Genomic DNA, 9,688 nt, shown 5'->3' with positions numbered 1-9,688 from the left:
TGATCTTTTCTTGGGCATCCTCCATCCAAGGAATGACGGTAGAGGCTAGGATCTTCTTCTCTCCCACTTCATCCCAATATATCGGTGAACGGCACCTTCGTCCATAAAGAGCTTCGTACGGTGCCATTTGGATTGACGAGTGGTAACTGTTATTATAGGCGAATTCCACTAATGTCATGTGTTGACCCCAATTACCCCCGAAATCTAGAATGCACGTTCGTAACATATCCTCGAGGGTCTGAATCGTCCGTTCTGACTGTCCATCCGTCTGCGGATGATAAGTGGTGCTCAAATTCAGCTTTGTTCCTAAAGTCTCCTGAAACTTTTGCCAAAATCTGGACACGAAACGTGGGTCTCGGTCGGAAACTATGCTCACGGGTACCCCATGCAATCTCACAATCTCCTCCAAATATACGCGAGCTAACTTATCCATGGAATACTTCATATTCACAGGTAAGAAATGAGCCGACTTGGTCAATCGATCAACGATCACCCAAACGGCATCATGTCCTTTTTGGGTTCTAGGTAGTCCAGAAACAAAGTCCATGGTAATATGTTCCCATTTCCATTCGGGTATTTCCAGAGGCTGCAGTAGTCCCGAGGGTTTCTGGTGTTCGGCCTTAACTTGTTGGCACACTAGACAGGTTTGTACATATTGAGCTATTCCTCTCTTCATCCTATCCCACCAGTATAATTGTCGCAAGTCATGATACATCTTGTTACTTCCTGGATGGATTGTATATTTAGATCGATGAGCTTCCTCCAAAATCTCCCTTCTCAAATCTTCATCATTAGGTACCACTATTCGATTCCGAAACCTTAAAATCCCCTCAGGACTCAAATTAAAATCAGAAATTTCTCCTTTCTTCACCTTTTCCACCCATTTTAGAACTGTCGGATCCTTAATTTGAGCTTCCTTAATCCTACCGAGCAACATGGACGTCACCCGTATATTCCCAAAGGTTATCCTATTATGCTCCAGTCTTGGATTCCACTCTCCAACGGTTCCCAACAATTCCCATTCTTTCACCATTAATCCAGAAATCTGAGCCTTTCGACTTAGGGCATCGGCTACCACATTAGCCTTACCCGGATGGTAGTTAATAGTATAATCGTAATCCTCTAAGAATTCCATCCACCTTCGCTGTCTCATGTTTAACTCCTTCTGGGAAAAGAGATACTTAAGGCTCTTATGGTCGGAATAGACTTCAAAGGTCACCCCGTACAAATAGTGTCTCCACTTTTTCAGAGCGAAGACCACCGCGGCCAGTTCTAAGTCATGAATGGGATAGTTTTGCTCATGGGTTTTCAGTTTTCTAGACGCATAAGCTATCACATTTTGATGTTGCATCAAAACGCATCCCAACCCGTCTTTAGAGGCGTCAGTGTAAACAGTGAAACTGTCCTTACCATTAGGCAAGGCCAGGATAGGGGCCATAGTTAACCTCCGCTTCAACTCTTGAAAGCTGGTTTCACACTTATCACTCCACAGAAATCGTCCACCCTTCTTTGTTAAATCGGTTAAGGGACTGGCAAGTTTCGAAAAATCTTGAATAAATCGACGGTAGTACCCAGCCAACCCTAGAAAACTCCGAACCTCAGTAGGGTTGTCGGGTCTTTTCCACTCAGTCACTGTCTCTACCTTGGCTGGATCCACAGCAATTCCCTTCTTTGAAATCACGTGCCCCAGAAAAGAAACCCATTCTAGCCAAAACTCACATTTACTAAATTTGGCATATAATTGGTGCTCTCTTAGAGTTTGCAGGACCTCATTCAAATGTTGTCCATGCTCCTCATGGTTTTTTGAATAAACCAATATGTCATCGATAAAAACAACGACAAATCGGTCGAGATAGGGTTTGAAAATCCGATGCATGAGGTCCATGAAGGCAGCAGGGGCATTGGTCAGCCCAAAAGGCATCACGGCAAATTCATAGTGCCCATACCGAGAATTGAAGGCAGTTTTAGGCATATCTTCCTTTCTAATCAACAGTTGGTAATATCCCTGTCGAAGGTCTAACTTCGAGAAGACCACCGCACCTTGTAATTGATCAAATAATTCATCAATGTGGGGTAGTGGATACTTATTCTTAATGGTTACGTTTTTCAACCCTCGGTAATCAATACACATTCTCAAGGTCCCGTCCTTCTTTTTAACAAATAGAACAGGTGCCTCCCAAGGTGATCCACTTTCATGAATAAAACCGCTCTAGCAGATCTTGCAATTGTAATTTCAACTCTTTGAGTTCCGCAGGTGCCATTCGGTAAGGGGTTCTGGAAATAGGAGAAGTCCCAGGTAAGAGGTTAATTTCTAACTCAATTTCTCTTTCGGGAGGTAGATTCACTAATTCGTCAGGAAAGACATCTGGGTATTCACGCACCACTGGAACATTTTCTATGGTCAGTTTATCGGCAGGAGTGTTAAGAAGAAAAGCTAGAAACCCTTGTGCCCCTCTACTCAAAAGTTTCCTAGCTCGAATACCTGAAATCATAGCAGATGAGGCTAGACTACCCCTCACATCTAACCTCAAAGTTGCCTCCCCAGGAATACAAAATTCCACTAGTTTCCTCTTACAGTCTAGTTGGGCGTTATATCGAGCCAACCAATCCATGCCCAGAATCACATTGTATCCCTTTATGGCTAAACTTATCAGATTCCCCAATAACTTCCTCTCACCTACCCAAATCTCATAATTTGTATACATTTCACTAGAAATCAGGCATTGGTTCCCCGTAGGAGTACTAACTTCCAGCTCATAGGGAAGAGTGACAGGGTTTATATCAATTCCACACATAAACTCGGGATTAACGAAGGAATGGGTGGCTCCAGGGTCTATCAAAATTCTAGCTAGGCGGTGGAAGACAGGAATCGTACCTTCCACTACCTCGGCCGAGTCAGGAACTGGACGTTGTTCTATGAAGTATACACGAGCAGGTACCTTTGGTTTGGCTCCTTCTACCCGTGACTGATTTGAGGTAGCCTTGGACGTCTGCGTAGTTCCTTTCGCTTCTCGGGATTGGACCGGACAACTGGCGAGCCGGTGCTCTGCACTTCCGCATCGTAAACACTTGTTCTGCTTCCTCCAGCAGTCGTCCTCCGTGTGGTTTGGTTTTCCGCAGAAGCTACACGGCCCACGAGAAACAGTGGCGGAACTCCCCTGGGAGCCGCTCCTTTGCGGGCCTCGTCCCGGTTGACTTCCTCGAGAAGGAGCCCCTCTTGCCGTACCCGAGAATCGTCCCCCTCCGGCTCCCCTTCCAAATTTAGCAGGGGTACCTTTATCCCCTTGAGTTGAGCTACTCCCAGAAGCTCCACGCTTTCGATTTTGAAAATTCCTCACTTGAAGCCGGGCGTTCTCGGATCGTAAAGCTTTCTCAACGGCATCACTGAAGGTGGTGATTTGGGCTACGGCCAAGTCCTTTTGAATTTCTACATTAAGTCCTTGAAGGAAGCGTCTCGCCCTCCTTTGTTCAGTCAGAATAAGTTCAGGGGCAAACTTGGACAGGCGTGTGAATTCGCTCTCATATTCGGCCACCGATTGCGTGCCTTGGCGTAGACGAATAAATTCGTATTCCTTTTTCTCCTGAAGCAATGGCGGAAAATACTTGGCATTGAATTCCCTGACGAAGTTTGCCCATGTCCTTGGCATCTGTTCTCGCTCCCACTTTGTCCGGATAATGTTCCACCAAGAGCGAGCAGCCCCTTCGAGTTGGAAAACCGCAAAAGTCACTTGCCTCTCGTCCGAATAACGTAAGGCGGCAAAAATGTCTATCATCTTCTCCAGCCACTGCTCGGCTACGTCCGGCTCGGGTCCTACAAGAAACTTAGGTGGAGAAAATTTTTGGAATCGTTCGAGAGCTCGATCCTCGCTCTCGATATGATTTCCAGGGTTCCCAGGGTTGCCGACTGGTGGATTAGGGTTGGAGCCCTGATGTTGTACCACCTGGGCCAGGAGATCAGTCATCCGCTGGATAGCAGCGGCTACCTGAATATTGGGATCGATTTGGGGCTCAGGATTTGGTTCGGGCATTGAAGTTCCCGTACCCCGTTCAGTCGTGGGCTATCTACCCCCACGTCCCCGTCCTCGGCCACTACGCGTGCCTTCCATCGATCTAGATCAATCTAGGGTCCAAATATAGACATAACTATAAATACAGCGTCAACGTAAAAGGGCACATACCCCCTGTTGCATAACAATAAACATAATCACTTAACCAAACAATAACTTCATAAGACATTTAAGCACATAACACATGTTCGTAGTACTCACAACAAGATCAAGTATTTACCAAAACAGTCAGTCAAGTACAAACAGGGAAAGCCTCTTACGGAAAAGTCAACAACAAAAGTCATATATACAAAGCTAGTCCAACGTACAAAACGGCTAGCTAAGGTTCATTCCCGGCCTACCATTCCGTATCCCTTATATATACAAGAGTCAAAATCATCCAAAATAGCTTAAGAGCCAAGCCCTAGCCCACCGTGGGACTAGAGGACCCACCCGCCTGGGCGGGTTCACCTCCAACCCCGCCTCCTATGCAAGAGCCCTCATCGCTCTCGTCCCCTAACAAGTCATCACATAGGTTCAAAATCGATCCCGCTCTCTCCCTCAGTTGCCTCGCCCTCTTGACCATACGTTCGCGTGCCTCTCCAAGTTGCGTACATAAGTCGTCCACCCTATCTTGACCTTCAACCAGGTCATATTCCAATTCCCTAATTCGCTTAGCTTGCCTCTTGTTGGCCTCCCTTAGTTGGTTCGTTTCGGCTTCTAGCCTCGCATTATCCTTGGCCAACTCCTTCCTTTCCTTGACCACGGCCAATACGACGGTATTGGGGTAGGCAAACTTGTGACGGCACTCACAACGCCGAAGGCGACTAGCCGGACTCCAGCGTACAGTGGCCTCTCTTGGCCGGATTTGGTACTTGATCATAGGAAGTACTCCACGGCCCCGCTCCACAGTCGATCTCTCATCAGGTCCACTATGCGCATCCATCCTACACCAAAAACGTAGTTAAACTTAAACATCCTAAGGAGGATAATCAAATACAAGTCCCAAATCGAGAATTTTCCACCACGCCCAGGTTAATCTAAACCTAGGCTCTGATACCACTTGTGACGACCCCATCTTCCCCTAAGGTGAACTAGAGGGGTTAACGGACCGCCTGCCCAGCTCTCGCCAGGACTACGAACCCGAAACACACCAAACGTACCTAACTCACGAGAGAAATTCAATAAACAAGCGATTAACCCTTAGTAAGGTACTCATACTACCACAATATGACCACGGAAGAAAGTGTAGCGCTCGAGCACTTGATCGGACAAGAAAACGAAAACAACCAAAATTTTCCGCGGATGAACAGTGACGGGCCACGTCACTATTCGGCCGGATTCTTGGCTGGATATGAGGCAGTGGCCAAACTCCCAAAGGGGTCGAAGTCCCCTGTCAATCCGGCCGGAAATCCAGCCGAAAGTTGGCCGAATTTCTCTGGCCGAATTGCAGCCAAAGGCCAAATTCAAAAGTTTATCTTTTTCCCCTGCATATCCGGTCTTGTATCCGGCCAGAAATTGGCCGGATTCTTGGCCGGATTCGTGAACAGTAAATTTCGTCAAAACTTTTCTTTCCTTGTTCGGAACCGGTGTTCGCTCAAAACACATTAAACACACAACACAGTTAATCCAAGACTTGATCTGGATATATATACACATGAAAATGTTCAATTGTACAACTCAAGAGGTACTTAAATTCACATACATCAAAGTTTCCAAGTGTTCGAGGAGCTACTCAAAACTAGCTACTTAACTAGCTCAACTCAATTTCTCAAAACTTGGGTCCAACAGTGTTCCTGTAAGGAAAACAAAACAACGGGGGGGTGAGCTTACGCTCGTGAGATACCAAATGCACAAATAGATTATGCAGGCCAACAAACACACATAAGAGTGCCTTTATTAAACCAACCATGTATAAAAGGATACGGTCGGCCCTCAAGGGCCGGTTTCCACTTGCCATACTTGATCGTACTCGTTGACACTCCGTCAACTATTAATGCGAAGCAAAACCGTAGACTCCTCTTTACACCATTTCCTTCCACCATTCACCACCTTACCGGGCCCGAACACCTCACAGTTACAAAAGGTATTACTCGAGAATACCATCGGGTCGAGGAGTTAACACTCCACTCGACTATCAGTGACCCAAAGGCTCGTTAACGATTCGCCCAAGCCCTCGCCGGCTCGACTCGAATAACGGCCTAAGGGAAGGAGCTCAGATGTCACAGTGCTAATAGGGCATAGCCCTAGCAGATGACAAACCATATACACAAGAAATTTCATAGTCCAACAGTAACAATAATGCAAGTAAGTGGTCAAGAGCGATAAAGTACACTCTTGACCTATTCAAGCTATTCAAGTCACATAACAAGTACATTCAACCATTCAATGATACACTCACCAAGCAATCAAGTAATTCACACGTTCGCGTCAGAAGTAGGCACCGGACCACCGGTACGACCTAAAACAAGCAAGAGAACATATTTGAGACTCAATCACGAATCAACGTATAGACATTAACTTACTAGTACAAGATACTCAAAAGTAAAACGAAGTAACGAAGGTGTGGATCGTGAACCACTTCAACATTCTTCTATTTCCAGTCAAATGCCTCTCAAATCAAGGGCACCCACATTTCTAACCAATTGGGCGGCATTTCCCCACAATTTCTTCACATTCTCAACCTAACCAACAACATCCAACTCATACAAATACACTTATCTATCATAAACTAGTCCATACACCTTATTTGAGTCACAATAAGCTCAAGTATACATCAATTATTTGTATGAAAGCCATATATAGAAAAACCCCAATTCACTAAACCCTAAAAACCGGAATTCCTCACAAATGCGGAAATTTTCCGCAATCAACCACCACTAATACACATAGGTTCTAAATCATTCAATATGAAGCCATCACACCTTACTAATCATGAGAACCCATATAAAACAGAAAATTCCTCAATAAATAGAAAAATTGCCACAACCCATCCATAAGTCATGAAATAATCCACAAAATGGCATCTTTATTCACTAATAACAACCAATTGCATCTTCTAACCAACAAGGAAACAATTTCTTACTCACTTACCTTACAATTACTAGATACAAGGTAGATGGAGGTCTCTCCCTTCAAACAAAAACCACCAAGCACTTCAATCACTCCTAGCAAGAAGGTTTTATGGAGGAATTCAACAAATAAACGGTTGGATTTCAAGATTTAGGCAAGGAAAAGAAGGAAAATTGAAGAAGTTTCTCTCTTCTTTTCTCTCTAGTTGGCCGGCCAAGAGGATGAAAAATGACGAAGAATTTTGGTCAAAATTTAATTTAGTAAAGGTGCAAGACTAGTCAAAATTTTAACCTCCAATAGAATTGCAACAAGTGGCCTCCTCAAGTTTATCTCATTCCCTTGTCTTGTAATGCTTAATTACCCTAGCTAACCTCTAATTAACTCATAACACAAGGTCATAGAGTCTCCGTATATTAAAATTTTCCCCAACTACATTTCTACGGTACCGATCGCCCTAGTGGGTCCCGCAACCACTAGACACCCCTAAAAACACAGAAAATTACCTATATCCAGAAAATGATGTAAAATCCATATTCTCTCATAAAATCCCTCAGAATATTCACATATTAAAGAAAACACTAAAACTAAGCCTAAAAGCCTAAAATAAATGTCTGGAAATAAAAAAAAAAAATTTTTTGGGGTCTCACACTCTCTCCCCCTTAAAGAATTTCGTCCTCGAAATTTCTCTCCTGAGGCACTAAACAGTTCTGGATATTTTGTTTTCATCTCTTCCTCCATCTCCCAAGTTGCCTCTTCGACTCCGTGGTTCTTCCACAGAATTTTCACCAGTGGAATTTGTTTATTCCTCAGCTCTTTAACTTTTCTATCAAGCACTCGCACAGGTTTCTCCTCGTAAGTAAGGGCTTCATCAATTTCGATCTCTTCCGGCTGGATGATGTGAGTCGGATCGGGGTAATACTTTTTGAGCATTGACACGTGGAATACATCGTGAATCCGCGACAGGTTCGGCGGCAACTCAAGTCGGTATGCTACTTTTCCAACTCGCTGAAGGATCGGAAAAGGTCCAATGTATCTAGGTTGGAGTTTCTTTCCTCTGCCGGCAGTAATACTCCGTAACGGGGTAATCTTAAGGAATACATGGTCTCCAACTTCAAACTCCAAATCTTTCCTTCGGTTACCGGCGTAGCTCTTCTGGCGACTTTGAGCTGTCTCAAGTCTCTGACGAATTAACTTGATCTTTTCTTGGGCATCCTCCATCCCAGGAATGACGGTAGAGGCTAGGATCTTCTTCTCTCCCACTTCATCCCAATATATCGGTGAACGGCACCTTCGTCCATAAAGAGTTTCGTACGGTGCCATTTGGATTGACGAGTGGTAACTGTTATTATAGGCGAATTCCACTAATGTCATGTGTTGACCCCAATTACCCCCGAAATCTAGAATGCACGTTCGTAACATATCCTCGAGGGTCTGAATCGTCCGTTCTGACTGTCCATCCGTCTGCGGATGATAAGTGGTGCTCAAATTCAGCTTTGTTCCTAAAGTCCCCTGAAACTTTTGCCAAAATCTGGACACGAAACGTGGGTCTCGGTCGGAAACTATGCTCACGGGTACCCCATGCAATCTCACAATCCCCTCCAAATATACGCGAGCTAACTTATCCATGGAATACTTCATATTCACAGGTAAGAAATGAGCCGACTTGGTCAATCGATCAACGATCACCCAAACGGCATCATGTCCTTTTTGGGTTCTAGGTAGTCCAGAAACAAAGTCCATGGTAATATGTTCCCATTTCCATTCGGGTATTTCCAGAGGCTGCAGTAGTCCCGAGGGTTTCTGGTGTTCGGCCTTAACTTGTTGGCACACTAGACAGGTTTGTACATATTGAGCTATTCCTCTCTTCATCCTATCCCACCAGTGTAATTGTCGCAAGTCATGATACATCTTGTTACTTCCTGGATGGATTGTATATTTAGATCGATGAGCTTCCTCCAAAATCTCCCTTCTCAAATCTTCATCATTAGGTACCACTATTCGATTCCGAAACCTTAAAATCCCCTCAGGACTCAAATTAAAATCAGAAATTTCTCCTTTCTTCACCTTTTCCACCCATTTTAGAACTGTCGGATCCTTAATTTGAGCTTCCTTAATCCTACCGAGCAACATGGACGTCACCCGTATATTCCCAAAGGTTATCCTATTATGCTCCAGTCTTGGATTCCACTCTCCAACGGTTCCCAACAATTCCCATTCTTTCACCATTAATCCAGAAATCTGAGCCTTTCGACTTAGGGCATCGGCTACCACATTAGCCTTACCCGGATGGTAGTTAATAGTATAATCGTAATCCTCTAAGAATTCCATCCACCTTCGCTGTCTCATGTTTAACTCCTTCTGGGAAAAGAGATACTTAAGGCTCTTATGGTCGGAATAGACTTCAAAGGTCACCCCGTACAAATAGTGTCTCCACTTTTTCAGAGCGAAGACCACCGCGGCCAGTTCTAAGTCATGAATGGGATAGTTTTGCTCATGGGTTTTCAGTTTTCTAGACGCATAAGCTATCACATTTTGATGTTGCATCAAAACGCATCCCAACCCGTCTTTAG

General features: G+C 44.6%; 1 protein-coding gene across 1 annotated transcript; it reads right to left on the bottom strand.

Annotated features, from left to right (window-relative positions):
- Positions 1-2,192: 2,192 nt before the first annotated feature.
- Positions 2,193-3,773, bottom strand: LOC140036335 (uncharacterized). Its single transcript, XM_072077700.1, has 2 exons — positions 2,876-3,773; positions 2,193-2,677 (listed from the first exon to the last, which is right to left on the bottom strand). The coding sequence occupies exons 1-2, from the start codon at positions 3,771-3,773 to the stop codon at positions 2,193-2,195; spliced, it is 1,383 nt and encodes a 460-aa protein (XP_071933801.1).
- Between the last annotated feature and the right edge of the window lie 5,915 nt (positions 3,774-9,688).

This window comes from Coffea arabica, chromosome 2e, assembly GCF_036785885.1.
Source record: "Coffea arabica cultivar ET-39 chromosome 2e, Coffea Arabica ET-39 HiFi, whole genome shotgun sequence".
NCBI lineage: Eukaryota > Viridiplantae > Streptophyta > Magnoliopsida > Gentianales > Rubiaceae > Coffea > Coffea arabica.
This window is presented reverse-complemented; position numbering and strand designations above follow the sequence as displayed.

Coding starts and splice junctions, on each gene's coding strand:
- LOC140036335 (XM_072077700.1), bottom strand. CDS start 3,773: ATGATAGACATTTTTGCCGCCTTACGTTATTCGGACGAGAGGCAAGTG. Junction 2,678..2,875: donor CTCGGCCGAGGTAGTGGAAG/GTACGATTCCTG, acceptor AGATTTGGGTAG/GTGAGAGGAAGTTATTGGGG.